This window comes from Carettochelys insculpta, chromosome 2, assembly GCF_033958435.1.
Source record: "Carettochelys insculpta isolate YL-2023 chromosome 2, ASM3395843v1, whole genome shotgun sequence".
Classification (NCBI taxonomy): Eukaryota; Metazoa; Chordata; order Testudines; family Carettochelyidae; genus Carettochelys; species Carettochelys insculpta.
The window spans coordinates 186,230,321-186,247,182 of NC_134138.1; the positions used below are offsets into that span (position 1 = coordinate 186,230,321).

Sequence of the window (16,862 nt, forward strand, 5' to 3'; positions counted from 1 at the left end):
CAGCAAGAAGGAGAAGGCAGATAAGTGATATATGAAACTTGATTCTCTTATGTTAAGGCTCAATAATGTCTGTTTCCATTGTTTTTCATACTTTCCTTCCTCACAGCAAAGTCTGGTGATGGCACAGTAGCTGGAATTTTTGTCACATCAATTTTGCCTCTTGTTTGACAGCACAGCTTTAAAATATTTTGGTTACACACATCTTTTCTCTCTCTCTCTCTCTCTTTTTTTTTTTTTCAATACAGTACCTGTGGCAGATATAAAAGCAGTTGTGACAGGGAAGGACTGCCCTCACATGAAGGAGAAAGGTGCTCTTAAACAAAACAAGGTAGGAATTTCAAATTGTTATAAACATTAAGTCTGCAGAGTACAGACTATGCACTTGACCTTTCCTGAAATAACTCCATTCTGGCTTGCCAGAAATCCATTTGTATGGGACTACATATGCAAACACTTTCTCTCTTTTTCTCTCTTTCTCTATTTTCATCTTGGACCAAGAGAGTGACATTATTAGACAAGCATATCTGAGTGGGTACAATCCTCTGTTTACATTTCCTGGCATCGGTGCATTGTAATAAGTGTGAATAAGCACAGCATGTAGGAAGACGTGATCAGTAGTGCTGGTTTCTACTGGGTTCCATAGAGTCTTAACAGAGTAGCAATAACTATTGGTGAGTCAGCTAACAGTGTTACCTGCTGAAATGTTCTCATTAAACAAATAAGTTGTGCTGACTATATTCTCTCATGAATCTCCTACTGCATCCCTATCATATAGCAAAGGTACAATTTAAGTCCAGCAAATTGTAAATTCAGATTGAACAGTGCTGCAAAACCCAGGTATGAAATGAATACTGATGCAAAATAATATTTGAATTTTAAGGAGGCAATGCTGCACTGGGATTGAGAAACAGAGGCAGTGTTCTGATCCAAATTAGGTTTAAAATATCTTTCTGAGTTTAGGGTCAAGAAGTTCAAGCCAGTTCTACAGTTTATGTTTCATGGGGCTAAAATCTTGTGGGGGTGGGGGATTGTTTGTTTGTTTTTCTTGTTTGCTTGTTTTTTGTGAGACGTGAGCTCCAAATTGAGGAAAGCTTGAGAGATCAGATGATCTTGGAAAATTCTGCCTTATTTAAAGGTGGAAAACCTAAGCCAACAGGTGTATTCCTGAGACTTTCCTCAACCTGCGCTGCATCTGAGTAAGACGACCCTCATCACTTTGCATCTGACTTGAAACAATGGGGGATTTGAATCTGAATCTGTCAATGCCTGAAATTGAGCTTTTTAAAATTCTTCTTTTGATCCACCTCTAGCTACGATGGTTAGAAAGATTATAAAACACACAAAATAGGATTCTTCTCCTCAGTGGTGTTTAATTTAGGGAGCGGGATTATGTGTTTAATGTTTATGAAAGAGAAGAACTAGTGACAGATCTGGAGCCAGGCACATCAGGGATAGGTTCAGTGAAGGCTTCCCTCCCTGCTAGCTATTGCAATGTACCTTTGTCCTTCCATTCCCACTTCTTGTCTTTTCCCACAATGAGGAGGCAAGGACCACTGAAAACAAGTAAAGTTATTTTTCCTCTACTGACTGATGCTAAGGTACTACATTGATGAATGCCAGATAACTGGCAGGTCAGGCCATCTCAAAAGCTCTGTTTGTGTACACTTTCCATACAGGTTGAACCTCTCTAATCCAGAACTCTCTCATCTGGCAAATTCCATAATCCTACGTGATTTTAGTTAGCCAGTCGACCACTTATCATGGGTGTGGCCAAGTTTCCTGTGGCCCCATAAAGTTTGTTTACAACCACCAGTCCTGGCTCTCAGTGTTCTGTGCTGTTATTTATCTGTAATTCACCCCTAAATGTCTTCCAAGAGCCCAGTAAGCAGTGGAAGTGTTCGTAATGCTGCTAGATGATATGACCACCTATGGTCTGGCAAATTCTCTAATCTGGCACCATCAGGTCCCAAGGGTGCTGGATGAGAGAGGTTCAATCTGTATCAGTTGTATTTGGCTCATGTACCAAAACAGTCATTTTGAAATATAGAATTTTTCCTACTTTTCTTTCACTACAGAATGTGTGTGACTGGAAATGAAAAGGTCTTAGCAAACAGAAATCAAAACAAAACCCAAAAAACCACGTTCTGAATCTGAGCACAGACACACAGCTGCACCCAAGAGATTGCACACAACGCCTCCTACTTGTTGGCTGTGGCAACTGTATGAACTACATGAACTATTTTTAGTGCTTCCTTATCTTGGTGTTCATTTGTCTACAAAAACAAAGAGACAAAGCATATGGTGTGTGATGAAAACTGGTCTTGATAAAGCACTAGTGTTTAAGTAAAGCTTAATGCTAAATAGCAGTGCTACAGATTTGTATAACCTCAGCTGTCAGTGATACTCCATTTCCTAGAGTAAAATTGCAATGAAGTGGCCTAAAGCAGCTAACCAAAAATATGGCTATCAGGAACTGATAGGTAACATAATTACGTCCCTAGCTGGTGAACACAGTTTTTGGTAATAATAATTGTCATTACTCCATTTATTAAATTGATTTTTCCATGTCCTTATTTTTTACTTTAGAAAAAAAAAACAGAATTTGGAAGATTTGTTATTGTGTAAAACAGACTCTGTGCACACTGTCTGTAATATTTTAGTAGTCTGTGCAGAATATTCATAGAATCATAGAGCACTGGAACTGGAAGGGACCTTGAGAGGTCATCGAGTCCAGTCCCCAGCCCTCATGGCAGGACCAAGCACCATCTAGACCATCCCTAATAGATATCTCTCTAACCTGCTCTTATATAGCTCCAGTGATGGAGATTCCACAGCCTCCGTAGACAATTTATTCCTGTGTTTAGCCACTGCAGCAGTTAAGAAGTTTTTCCTAAAGTCCAGCCTAAACCTTCCTTGCGATAGTTTAAGCCCATTGCTTCTTGTCTGACCCTCAGAGGCTAAGAGGAACACTTGTTCTCCCTCCTCCTTGTAACACTTTTAGGTACTTGTAAACCACTGTCATGTCCCCTCTCAGTCTTCCTTTTCTAAACTAAATAAGCCCAGTTATTTCAGTCTCCCCTCATAGCTCATGTTTTCTAGACCTTTAATCATTCTTGTTGCTCATCTCTGGACTTTCTAGAATTTCTCCACATCTTTCTTGAAATGTGGGGTCCAGTATTGTTGGCTGTAAACAAACTTTACGGGGCCACAGAAAACTTGGTCACGCCCATAATAAGTGGTTGACCAGCTAACTAAAATCATGTCGGATTATGGAATTTGCCAGATGAGAGAGTTCTGAACTCAAGAGGTTCAACCTTTATGGGAGATGTACACAAACAGAGGTTTTGAGATGGCCTGACCTGCCAGCCATCCCAATGAAGCCTAAGCAGTGCAGAGTAAAGTGGAAGAATGACATCTCATGTCTTGCTCACGACCTTCCTTTTAATGCATCCCAGAATCATGATTGCTTTTTTTTTTTTTGCAAAAGCATCACACTGTTCATTCGTATTTACTTGTGGTCAGCTATGACCACTAGATCCCTTTCTACAATACTCCTTCCTAGATGGTCACTTCCCATTCCATATGTGTGAATGTTCTTATTAAACTTCATGCTGTTTGCCTCAGACCATTTCTCCAGTTTGTCTGGATCATTTTGAATTCTGACCCTATCCTCCAAAGCACTTGCAACCCCTCCTAGCTTGGTATCCTCTGCAAATTTAGTAAGCGTACTCTCTATGCCAATATCTAAATCAGTGATGAAGATATTGAACAGAACTGGTCCCAAAACAGACCCCTGTAGTAACCCACTTGTTACGCCCTTCTAACTTGATTGTGAATATTAATAACTACTCTCTGGCTATGCCTACACTAGAGAGTTTTGTAGACAAAACTGGGGTTTTGTACGCAAAACTCACAGCGTGTCTACACACAAAACACATTTTGTCAACAGAAGCTTCCAACAAAAAAGATGTGTAGATGCTCTGGGGGGCCCTTTTGTCAACAGAGTGCTTTTATGTGTAGACAGGATCTGTTGACAGTAACTTCTGTAAACAGATGCTTCTAGTATAGATGTAGCCTACGAGAATGGTTACAGCAATGCTTAGATGGATGTTAATTTAACTCAGTTTGATGGATGGGAATGAAGTATCAAAATCACACACAACCTGGTTTCTTTGTATTTACAAAACATGGAGTGTAGGTACAGGTGTCACAATTAAAGAGTGTATTTAAAAAGCCATATCAGCTACATATACACTTACTCAAAACTTCAAAATGGCCACACTAATGGCCAAATTGAAGAATACTGATGAGGTGCTGAAATGCATATTCAGCGCCTTATTAGCATGCCTCTGGCCACAGCACTTTGAAAATGCTGCGGTTCGCTCGCCCACAGCGTATCTGCATGGGGTCCTTTTGGAAAGGACCCCACCAACATCTAAATCCCCTTATTCCTATCAGCTGATTCCCATGCATTTCAGCGATTTATTAGTATTCTTTGCTTTGGCCATTAGCATGGCCATTTCTCAGTTTTGAATAAGTGTAGAGATGGCCATCATGTTATGCCTGAGAGAGAGAACAAGTACTTTAAAGTGTATTCATTGGCAAAAAAAGAAAATTAAATGGGAGAATGCCTGTGCTGCAGTTAGGAATAAAATTACCTGAGTGTTCTTAACGGTGGCTTCATTGCATACCCATTTGCCAATATCAGCCCTTATTCTTCCAGTGGGGTCATTTGGAAATAAACAGAAGCAAAGCTGAACTGGGATGTTGATGGCATATGAAACTGCAATGGCTAGTAGAAATAGAGCTGAATGCAAAGTTGTTTACTCTTGTTTGCGTTTTACATTGGGCTTGATTTTCAAGGCTCACTATTAAGCCCTCATGTAATTTTAAAATATTTTATCCAAATTAGTAGTATTTGATTTAAAAGCCATTTAACAAGGAAATATGAAAGATTTGTTCATCTAGCCATTAGAATTCCCCAGCCATCCCTTCTGTTTGCTCAGTTGGCAAGTCTATGACTATAAGAATGGCCATACAGGATCAGACCTAAGTTCTGTCTAGCCCATTATTCTGTCTTTGACAGTGGCCAATGCCAAATGCTTCTAAGGGAATGAGCAAAACAGGCAGTGATCAAGGAATTCATCTGAGGATCCTCCCCCAGCTTCTAGAAATCAGAAACAAGGGAGAGGTTGGATCCACGACCAGTTTGGCTAATACCCATTGACAGATGGATCTATCGTCTATGAATTTATTTAATTTTTGAATGCTGTTGTGGCTTTGGTCTTCCTAACATCCCCTGGCAATGAGTTTTACAGTTTGACTGTGCATTGTGTGACAAAAATACTTACACTGAGTTATTTTAAACCTGTTACCTGTCAATTTCATTGGTTCTTGCATTATGTGAATGAGAGTAGATAACGCTTCCTTACTCACTTTCCCCATCTATGGTGCATTTTTACTGAGCAGAACTGAACTTACTTCTCCATTCTTCCGTAACATCTGTTCTCTGTAATTTCACCTTGGTTATCACAAGACAAGAACATGAGCATCCATTCTAGACAGTATACTCTGGAAGCCATAGTGCCCTGGAATATCAATAAATGAGATGACTTCAGAGGCATGTGGTTCCCAACATGAGATGTGGGCTATAGGGACTGTGAGATCCCTCAGGGTGAGGGGGCAAAGGAGCTTACATGGTGGGTTCAACTGCCTGTGGACACTTGTGCTCCTCAGCTTTAGGCAATGACAACATAACAAATTAACCAGTAGCAAACCTGGTTATCAAATCTTCCCCACTCCCTGATCCTGTCTTTACTTGGCCCTCACATTGGACCCAGGCGTAGCAACAGGAGAGGAAAATAGACATGGTGGGAGAAGAGATCCATTCACATCTCTTCTGCAAAAGGCTCCCTGTGAACCTGGACCAGGGAGTGGTCAGTAGCTTTCAGCACAATTTTTTCACTGTCCATTTCAATGAGAGAGACCTCGTGTTCCCAGTGTTGATTCCTCTTGTAAATAGATCAAGGGGCAGAGAAAATTTCAACAGGAGAGGAGGAAGAGGCAGAGAGTGAAAGTGAAACCGGGGAAGAGAAAGACGCTAGAAGCAATGAAGGAATGGGTGCAGGGGAGGAAAGGAAACTGAGTTGGAAATAGGGAGACAATTGAGAGGAATGTAAAAAATGGATGGATCTGGGACAGGAGGAGGAGCTGGTGGAAGGAGTTGAGAGGGAGGAGTGAACGCTGAGAAGTGGGTTTTCACAGGGAGGCAGAAAGAGGAGGGGTTAAAACTGAGAAAGCTAGTGGACTGGATGAAAAATTGAAAGTAAGACCCAATGATAAAAAGCAAACCAGAGAATATGAGAAAAGGGACAGTGACGAGAGAGATAATAGAGCAAAATGGTCGCAAGACATGGCAATAACTGAAGGTCAAAGCGTGTAGGGCATATAGGTTGCAGCGGAGACTGGATCTCCAACCAAGTGGAGTGAGGTCTCCAACCCAGGTGGAGAGATGAGGTGAAGAATTAGTTGGCAAATTTTGTGAGGGAAGCGGTCCAGCAAGCTGAGTTTTGAGCAACATACTGTTTTTTATGGATTTATTCGTGCTCCCTGTCCTTTGCACAGGATTTCTTGGTAACCTTCTGGAACAGGTGATATCCCCTGTAACCGTGTGCGTGGGCGCGCGCACGCACACACACACACACACACACAGCTCCACAGGAAAAGAAAAGATGCATTTTGTTTTACAATCTCATTTTCATGACTGGGCATTTTCTGATGTCAGTAATTGATAACACTCTAAGAAGAAAAAATGCCAGGTTTGCGTCGGCAGAAGTAAATTTGGTTCTGGAATGAGGATTCATTACTCTTAATAGGATACACTTGAGACACACATCTAAGACAGAAAATAAGTGCATGAACTGTATGCAATTTGATAGTTGAGTGCATCTGTAATCCCCAGGAGCTGTTGCTTCTTCTGGGAGTTAACCCAGAGATCTCTTTTTACTTGTTCTCAAAATACAGCAAGTCTGAGATAGTACTTACACCCAAGGAAACCAAGGATTTTTGCCATGTGATGTTGGTGTTTCAGCTCAGCCAGGAAGTATGTATAGCGTATAATTTAAAGTTGTAACCCAGATTCTGGTTGTCTTACGCCAGTGTAAATCTGCATTAATGCCACAGCAGCCAGTTTTGTTATTCCAACCTTATCCTATGATCAAATCTGGTCTGATATATCTGCTGTACCCACCAGAGATACAGTTGTTTCCTTTTTTATCCTCAGAATACAGTGAATGTAGAAGGCAGTGTTCCTTTAGCTTCTAAAGGATAATTGTTGTATGCATCTCTTCAAGACAGAGCCAGTAAACATAAATGAGGTTATAGGACCATTGACCAGGAGGGAGCAAGGGAGCAAAAAGAAATGGTTATGATATCAAGGGCGTATTTCTGAGTCCATCAAGTAGAGGCTACACTAGTTATTTCACTAATGACTGTGAACATGAGGTAAAACATAGCAAGAGTTCATACTGAGACATGCTACATTTAACTGATGTTCCACATTTTCTTCCTAGTCTCAGCCTATGGAAATACCACAGTACCTTTGATAGCAGTGTGGTCACTGTTGGTAAATGCTTACTATTTATTTACATAGGCTCACATTCTCAAATGAACCTCATTCCCCCAGACTTTCAATGAAGGTTGCATGCTTAACTATTTCCCCTAGGTGCCTTTGAAAATTCCAGCTCAGGAATTTAGGTGAGAAGCCTGATCATCTCTTCCCTTCTCTCTCCATCTCTCTCTCTATCTCTGCCCCGCATTAAACATTGTTTGAGATCTTTATAGCGGAACAGCACAAACAGAAATATCTCAGATAGATGCAGCTGCTGAATGAGAGGAGCTGTTTGTAGCCCTGTATACTGTCTAAACCCATTTGAAATGGAAATAAGAATGTGAACATTAAAAAACTTACTAATTTTTCCAGTGTTTGATAGTATTATGTTACCACAAAACTAGAGGCTCTATGATCAAAGAGCTTATAATGCATCTCCAGATCTTTTATTGGACTTACATCAGGTATGGTCTGTTAAACAAGAGCAAGAACCAGATTCCTTCCTCAGCCCAACCCAAACATCTTACAATCTGACTAAATGCACCAGGGTGACATTTTAAAAGAGCAAACATGGAAGCAGAAGTTTTTGCCAGAAGGTTTTGTGGGATACCTGAATTCTCAGGAGGGGTCCAAAGGAGCAGAGGTAGGGAGTCAAGGTCAGATTTGGGAAACTGTACAATGCAGAGAGGCCAACACGGAATAAGGCATTGAATCCGCACTGGAAAGTTATTGAATGAGGCACTGAGGAGAGAAGCTTGGGCTGGAACATGAAGGCCGTGTCTACACTCCTCAGCTACATCTACACTAGACCAAATCTTCGAAATGGCCATGCAAATGTCCATTTCAAAGATTGCTAATGAGGTGCTGAAATACATATTCAGCACCTCATTAGCATGTCGCCGGCCATGGCTCTTCGAAATTGCCGCTTTTCGCTGCTGCATGGCTCATCCAGATGGAGGTCCTTTTCAAAAGGACCCCGGGAACTTTGAAATCCCCTATTCAGCAGATTTGCACAATTTGCACAATAAACACAATTTGCATGGCCATTTTGAAGATTTGGCCTAGTGTAGATGTAGCTGAGGAGTAGCAGGGTAAGAATAGGCGGAATGATGATAGAGGTTATAGGCAGGAGCGGGGTGGTGAAAAAGTTTGAAGGTGTTATACCTGGGTGCAATAGTGGAAGTGAGCACAGGAGAAGCTCCCAGTTAGCTTTTCAGCATGTTTTTGCCTTCCTTTCTTACACAATTCAGGGCAACCCTGTCAGCTACAGAGCTGCTTTATGTTACACCAGCTTGTACTGACCCTTGTGGCAAGTGCCCTTCCTCTCCCCTTTAGGGCTGGCAGACCTATCCCTTCGACAGGGATCAGGGTAGGAGCTATTTTCCGAGGGGAGGGACAACTCAATTCCAGCTACTCCCTCTAGGCTCCCTTCTCCAGATAGCCCTCACTCGCAGTGCCTAGTGCTGTTCATGTTGGTATCTCTGTCTCTCTCTCACCTCTCCTCTCATCCTCTACTACTTACTTCTCTCTCTCTCCCCCCCCACACTCCCAGCCACCCTCTAACTGTGGCAGCTTTTGAAAGGCCTCTGAGTGGAGTAAGCTTGTCCTCTTCTGACTGGGCCAGTTCCTTGCCCCCTGTTCCTCATTGCGCTCCAGCAATCCACCACTCCATTGGCAAGGGAGTTGGCCCTTCTCTCCCTTTTTGGTCTGTTTTCCCCCTTGGGGTAGCAGTCCTCTGGCCTGACCCTGTGATGCCCTCTAAAGGGTGTTGTTATGGTGAGGAACACAAGAGTGCAGGTCTGTTTGAAAAACACACCCCTCCCTAACATGCCACCTACACTGGTGGAGGTGGGTCTTCAGAGAAGGATGAAAATCAGCTATGGCAGCGTAATGTCCCATGGGGTTGTAGCCAAACCCATAAGGGACACACGTTGGCTGGTTCTGGTTCAGACGACACCCAGAACATCAGGAACCTCCTGAAAATGGGCAATTAAAGATTTCCAGCATTGATGAGGACACTAATATCACAAAATGAACCGTCCTCGTGAGATACCTTGTGCTCTAGCGAGGCTCAGACTTTGAGGTGTTGGTGCCTCTACTCTCAGAACCTAGCCATGGCACAGCTCAAACCCAGAACCCAAACTGTAGCTCAGGGTGGAGCCCCACACTAACACTGCTACTCATTTCAGAATTTTAGCCTTGCCTAAATTCCATTTGCCTCAGCGTTGCTTCTGTTGTCAGTGCGTCTTGTGATATGCTGGCACTGTGGCAGTGCTGGCTGGAATTGAAGCAGAAGGTTGTGTGGGTAGTATGGGGTGAAGTATTTCAGTTTTCTTAAGTGTTTTTTGGCAGGGAGGAAATCAACATGTGAATGTACGACAATCTCTTTATAGGCTTTTAATATTGGTTTCTTTATGACTACGTTCTTCCAGGAAGTGCTTGAGCTTGCTTTCTCTATATTGTATGACTCAAACGGCCAACTGAATTTCATCGCTCCTGATAAACACGAGGTAAGCAGGGCTTCGAATAAGGTGGGGGCAAAGGGCAGGGTGGGGTGGGGAACTCAGCTTTCCAACTTCTCTAAGAATTGTAAGGTCTCGCAGACAGTGTTTTGGTCCTGTGTCTAACATAATGGAATCTTGGTCCAGGAGTGGAATGCCTAGGTAATACAATAATACAAATAATAATAAAACAGAGCACTTTCTCTCCCTCTTCACCTGTTTTGGGTGAAATGTGCTTACTGCTAACTCCCCCTCCACTTTCCAGTTCTTAATTAAATCTAATTTGACCACTGGATAGTAGACATGTCTCCCAAGTGAATACAAATAAAACTTCAATCTTCTCTTGTGCAATCAATAGTGAATTCTTACAAGGTTGCAGAATAATCAAGTTAACCTCAGAATGACATCCCTGGCCCTGTCAAAAATGTTACACGGGCAACATCAACTGATCTTGACTGCACTCCCATACCATCAGTGGATATAAACACAGCACTGGCCTTTTATGCTAGTGAATGGCACCACCTACACACACACACACTCTCTCTCTCTCTGTTGAATGTCATTAAGCATGCCCATGGCATATAACACTACAGATTCTGCTCTGCTACATCCATGGTGTGGGATGGGACAAAGCTCTGTGTGGCAGAGGGTGTTGGTGTAAATAAAAAGGCAAAACAAAACAACAGCCCATCCCCCAAAGCAGCATACACTTTGGAAGATAATGGTCAGTTTCTAAATTGAACATAGGGAAGTATCACAAATGATTGTCTCAGAAAAATTGGGCTTTCCTGATACAAACTCAGAAGGATGCTTAACCCAAGAAACAGCAACAAAAGTGCAGTCGATCTGCAGTTTTAACATTTGCAATTCTGGCTAAAATTGTTCAAATGGGTGTAAATTCTGATAGAAGAAGTTAGTTGTGCTCATTTGGCTTTTCCCAAGGATTAATTTTTCAATGTCACTTTGAAGATTTTTTTGTTCCAAAAGTGATTTGATGACACATGTTCAGTTAAGAGAAGTTGGCAGTAAGATTCCTAGAGCTCTCAAAACTTCACCTACTGTTAAGAGTTGTTGTTTTAGACAAGACATGGTCCTCTTCAGCCTCTTGACTGGACACATTTTGGGTTCCTTTTGCCATAAATTCAGCAGCAATTTCATTACAGTCCATGTCAAGTTTCAGGGGCAAATTGTCATAGAAATTAGTAAACATTTCAGTCACCTCCACTGGAAAATGCAGCCTTTCATGCCTTCCATTTTCTAATGAGCCAACAAGGGCTTTATAGTCTTTCCCCAAATATCCTTCTCTATTTTACCTTTGACTTTGCCCAGTTCCTTTAAAACAAAATTGGCATGCTTGAAAATGTCTGCATTTGTGATCAGAAAGGGCCATTGTCAGAACTGGACTGTGAGTGGTCACACATGCATGGGTCAGTTTCCAGGCTGTGGTGAGGAGAGCAGTGAAGTCAGGGGTTGATCCAAGACAGGACAGTAGGAAGCCAGAGTGAGCAGTGGAGCTGACAGCCACCATCCTCCCCGAGGCAAAATGGGGAGATGGGACCTGGTTCCTTATCCAGGAAGGGATGGGGCTTAAGGCAGTCAGCCATGTGTCATTCCCCACCACCAACCCGCCAGCCCTCAGAGCTTCACGGCACAGTGGTCAGATGGCAATTCAAAGGGGATGGGGTCAGGAGCGCTGACTGATGCAACAGGAGTGGATGGGAGCTGTGGGCTCCTTTGAATTGCAGGGCCTCAGTGCAATTGCGCCCCCCCCCCCGCCCCGGCTCACACGTATGCTTTGTCCCCTCCAGTCAACAGGCCTGAGCCTGAGGCTCCACGTTGCCAACAGCATCCGGGATTCCCAGCAAGGCCAGGTCTGCAGGGGATGTAAGCAGGCAGTCAGTGTCATTGGTCAGGCAGCTGCTTGTAATCACTTCCTGCTTTATATACTAGTGTGGGCCAATCAGCAGGCTGCAAGGGGCTGCCAATCTGGACCTGCTAGGCAGTACTTTTCAGCAGTGTCTAGCTTCATAGGTTTTCCCAGCAGAAACCCAACCTGAATTTCAGAGCAGGATGTGAAATGTGTCCTTATGGGTCTTAACTTAGCAGTGCTAACTTACCATAGCAGAGAACATACAAAGACAGACCCATTTTTTAATCTTATGATTTCTGAGCTGCTGTTGTTGGTTTTTGGGGGCCTGACTCATGAATTTTTTTTTTTAAATTTGGCAATCCAGCACAGCCCTCTGTCAAAGCTCACTGCTGTCTAGAGGCCTGCCCAGTTTGAGATTGTACAGTCATATTTGCTTTCTGCTTGAATGGCACTAGCACGTTTTGACTGAAAACCAAAAGAGGTGGATTATCCCATCCTGGCTTTTGACAGAAAAAAACTGGTGAGATGGGTTGTAATTAGGGTTCTATGGCACTTCATTGAAATTAATCTTTAGTAAATTGAATTGATTGTTATAGTTCTCCTAGTCTCTTTGCGTAATCAGTACTGTCATTTGTCCACCAGCTCAGCAGGATTTCTAGCCATTCCTAAATTACCTACATCTACCTAGGTTCACTTGCCATAGTAGAGAAGAGACAAGGAGTCGCTTTCCCCATTCACTGTCCCTGGATAATAGATAAGCAGAAGAAGGTTGCAAGGAGCTCCACAGGGTTCAAAATTAGCTGAGGTCTGAACCAGATGAGTGCATCTGCCTTCACCAGTGCACTGTGATGCATGCACTCAGGGACCACTGGCTACATCTGTTGCCCAGATGTTAGAGAGCACTTTCCAGCATGCTTCCACGTGTAAAAGCGCCTCAGTTTCTTTTGTAGTTATCCTTTGACTTCCTCTTCTAAAGTAAATACTGGGAAAACCATTTTCAAGAAACCTTTCACAGAAAACTTTTTAATGTGATGTTGTACAATACCACTGAGTTGTGTTTAGCAGCAATTTAATTTTCACGTCAGCTTCCCCCTCCACACAAACCCTTTCTCAGAGACCCTGCCTACTCTAGGTGGAAAAAGTACGCATTTAAACTATGATAGCACTATTTAAAGTCTTGTTATAGGCAAGGCAAGTTAGAGTTTTAAACCTTATTGGCTGGCCAAAATGAACGATAAATTCTCCAGTAACTGGCTAAAATAAATTAAAACTATAACTTGTTTGCATTAAAAGTAAAATCCTGAAAAACCAAAAATCTAGTAAACTCAATGAAAATTTTGCAACTGATATCAGGGGAGCAGAATGCTCAATTGTGTTAACACGTTTTTAAAAACATGCATTTTTCTTAATGCAGATTTTTTCTGAGCTTTTTTCCTCAGATTCTTAACAATTGTCCTTTTCTTCTGCAGCACCCAATCAGCTGTAACTATCCTTAAGTTTGCTATAACTTATAGCACACAGTTAGATAATTTTAAAGTCCATGCTTTGGCATGAAATGTAGAAACATTTGTAAGATACAAGTGCAATTTTGATTGATTTAATTTTCCCCCTGTAAACTAGGACACAAGTTTGTGATTGAAAACTTCATTTTTAGATGATACCATGCAAGTACTTTTGTTCATAGTTGCAAAATTTTTTGTAAGTATAGAGGGGTAGCCATGTTAGTCTGTATCTGCAAAAACAACAAGAAGTCCTGTGACACCTTATAGACAGATTTATTGGAGCATAAGCTTCTGTGGGCAAGGACCCATTTAGTCAGATGCATACAAAGTTGTTTGTAATAACAAATGAAGTTATTGAGTAGAAAAAAATTGACTCTTGTTCACTAACCTCCCTTCAATTTGCTGCTTATTTAAAGTATTTAATCATCTTCACCACATTTACATGAGCAGCTTTTGCTGGAAAAAAATGTGGCGTATCTAACACGGCAAATGTGCTTTGTTGTCAGTTTGTCGACAAAATCCAGCATATCCACTCGCAGCATTATACCTCTTCATGTTCTGCTACAATGCGTCTCTTGACAAAAACAGCCATGTAGATGCTTTGAGGTCCTTTTGTTGACAGACAGAGCTTCCAGTTCACCAGGCAGCCCTGTTTGCAGAGCTTCCAGTCAGCCATTTTGTTGAGAGGGGGCCGGGCAGTCTGGCTACTCTCTCTCGAGAGTGGATTGCTCTTTCAATCTGCTTTTATTGTAGATGTGGTTTGTTGACAGAAGTTTTGCTGGGAAATCCCTTCTGACAGTCACTTCAGTCGACGGAGACTTCTTGTGTAGATATGGCCCTGTCAGCTTTGGAATAAGATTGCGTTGTGTGTGTAAGGAAGACAATATCATTGACACGAAGCGACACTCTTGACATTGAAAGACAACTGTCTTTTAGAAACCACTTGATTATATGCATTTTTCTGATTTATCAAATATTGGAGCTGGCTGAATTGTTGCATTCCATTTTTAATTTTTTTCAAAGCCTTTTTTTCAAATTTTTCTTTGTTTGAAATTTGTTTGAAAAAAACCCCAAACACACATTATTATTTTTGAAAATTGAACACCAATTTTTCAGGGTTTCGTCTGCAGTAAAAATAAACTAAACAACATTTAAAAAAAATCAGAGAAATTCCCACAACATTTTTAATGGAACATTTTAAATGTGTTTGTTTTTTCCAGAATTTTGGTTACCATATTTACATTTCACAGGAATCAGTATCTAATACATACGTTTAAAATTAAGCCGAGAATATGCATAAGCACACTTGTCTACTTTATTTTGAGGGGTGTTCTTAAGTCACTGGAGCATAAATGCACTGGGGATGGCACAATGGGATAATTTATTTGCATGGGGAAAGCCGGTTAGAGCCTGGAATTAATGGTGATTCTTGTTTTCCACGGCAGTACTGTATCTGGACCGACGGACTGAATGCCCTCCTTGGGAAGGATATGTTGAGTGACCTGACGCGAAATGACTTGGATACGCTGCTCAGCATGGAGATAAAGCTGCGCCTCCTTGACTTGGAGAACATACAGATTCCTGATGCTCCTCCACCAATCCCAAAGGAGCCCAGCAACTATGATTTTGTTTATGACTGTAACTGAAGCTGCCTACTGAAACTCACATTGAAACTGGAAATATTATAACTGGAAAGATTAAACAGAGAGAGAGAGAGAGACCCACATGTGCACATTTTGGGTTATGAACTATGATAAAAGCAACTCACTTTTCTTTCCATTTCCTGCATCTTTTCCTTCCCCTAATCCCATCTTCCCCCATTGCTAGTCCAAAAACTACATTGCTTTAATTAATTTCTAATTGCAGTCCATTGGATGTGGCTAACATGAAGACCACTAAGCAGTTTCCGTCAGAGGAACTTTTACATTTTTAATGCTGGAATAGTCTCTCAATCAAGTACGATGTAACCAAACTGCATGCCCACGAAACCAAACCTGGAACTGCAGGTGCATAATCTGGAAACTGAGAGGTAGAGAGGAGAAGCAACTACTTAAGTGAAAGGTGGAGAGAGCAAGACTTTTCCCAACCCATTCAAGAGTTGGCTCACAACTGATTCCCAAAAAAAAAATAAAAAAAAAAAGAATTAACTGCTATAACTTATGCATCATCATCACTATCACTATCCTTTACATTGGTAACAGCATTTCCATCATCTGTGCTTTGCCAGAGTTATTGTTTTCTAGAATGAGTAGTTTCAGATTTTTGCTGTACTGTGACTATAACACTTCAACGCTTCTAACTTTTTTTTTCCTGCCATCTCTTAAATAGCCCTTCATTTCTCCAAAATTGCTAGCACAAATTGTGAATGAAGGCACTCGTGTTCTCTTCATGTGGCTATTCTAAGCCTCAGTTGCCTCTAAAATTGGCTTGATATCCAAGGTTTTGTTTTCTTTTTTGGTTCTAAGTAAAATAATAGATTCTATAGATGAATGAAAACAGTGAGACATCTGCATTTTCATTGCTACAGTGTTATACATTTGCCAGGGATTTATTTTTTTGTACAATGGTTTCTAACTTTTGCATTTTGGCCAAATATATTTAATGAAAAATAATTACATTTGTGAGCTCATTTAGATATGTTTTTATTTTAAATTTTCCCCTGGAACTTTTACCCTGGGAGGGGAAAATATCTCATATTCCCTTCAACATTGCTGTTGAATAAAATCTGAGCTGTGATGATACTGGACCTTTGTTTTCTTTATTTGAAGTTCTCTTTTATTCGATATAATTTCTAACACTTCTGAGGCCTCTGCTACAAGGGGGAGAGGAAAAGTGTGTAACTATAAGTTCTATGGTAGCAACATAAGGGTCTAATTACAATTACTATTTATTTATTTAGAAATTTGGCATGTCTAAAAAGCTGCATTGCACTGGATAGGTGAATCTTTCTGAAAGACAGCCACTAAGAAATCAAAATGTAAAGATAACCAATATGACTGTAGGCCATTATTTTCAGGGGGTTTTTTTTTGTTTTTTTTTCCTGAAATATCCTTCCCCTTCCCTGAGGGCAGTTAATGAGAAACCAGGGCTGCAGGTTCATAGTATGAAGGAAAAAAGCAGTCATGTAGCACTTTAAAAACTAACAAAATAATTTATTAGGTGACGAGCTTCCGTGGGACAGACCCACTTCTTCAGATCATAGCCACACCAGAAGAGAGTGCAGTATGAAGGAGTGTTTGTTTTGTGGTGTTTTTTCCCCCTCCCCTTCTCTCTTCTCCAGATTCTGTGGCTGCTTACATGCAGGTGTTCCATTGGGTTCAGGCTTGAGGGATCTGAAGGTGCTAGGCCTGGATCCTAGTGCATCAATCTCTACTGCAAAA

At 41.4% G+C, this 16,862-nt stretch overlaps 1 protein-coding gene across 2 annotated transcripts in view; it reads left to right on the forward strand.

Annotated features, from left to right (window-relative positions):
* ELMO1 (engulfment and cell motility 1) overlaps positions 1–16,218 on the forward strand; it is a 504,510-nt gene extending 488,292 nt beyond the window's left edge. For both annotated transcript variants that reach the window (XM_074988098.1, XM_074988096.1), the window contains exons 20-22: positions 246–328; positions 10,042–10,119; positions 14,928–16,218. In XM_074988098.1, coding sequence (XP_074844199.1) covers positions 246–328; positions 10,042–10,119; positions 14,928–15,128 — 362 coding nt within the window. In that variant the 3' untranslated portion in view covers positions 15,129–16,218. The remainder of the gene's footprint in view (positions 1–245; positions 329–10,041; positions 10,120–14,927) is intronic.
* Positions 16,219–16,862: the final 644 nt, after the last annotated feature.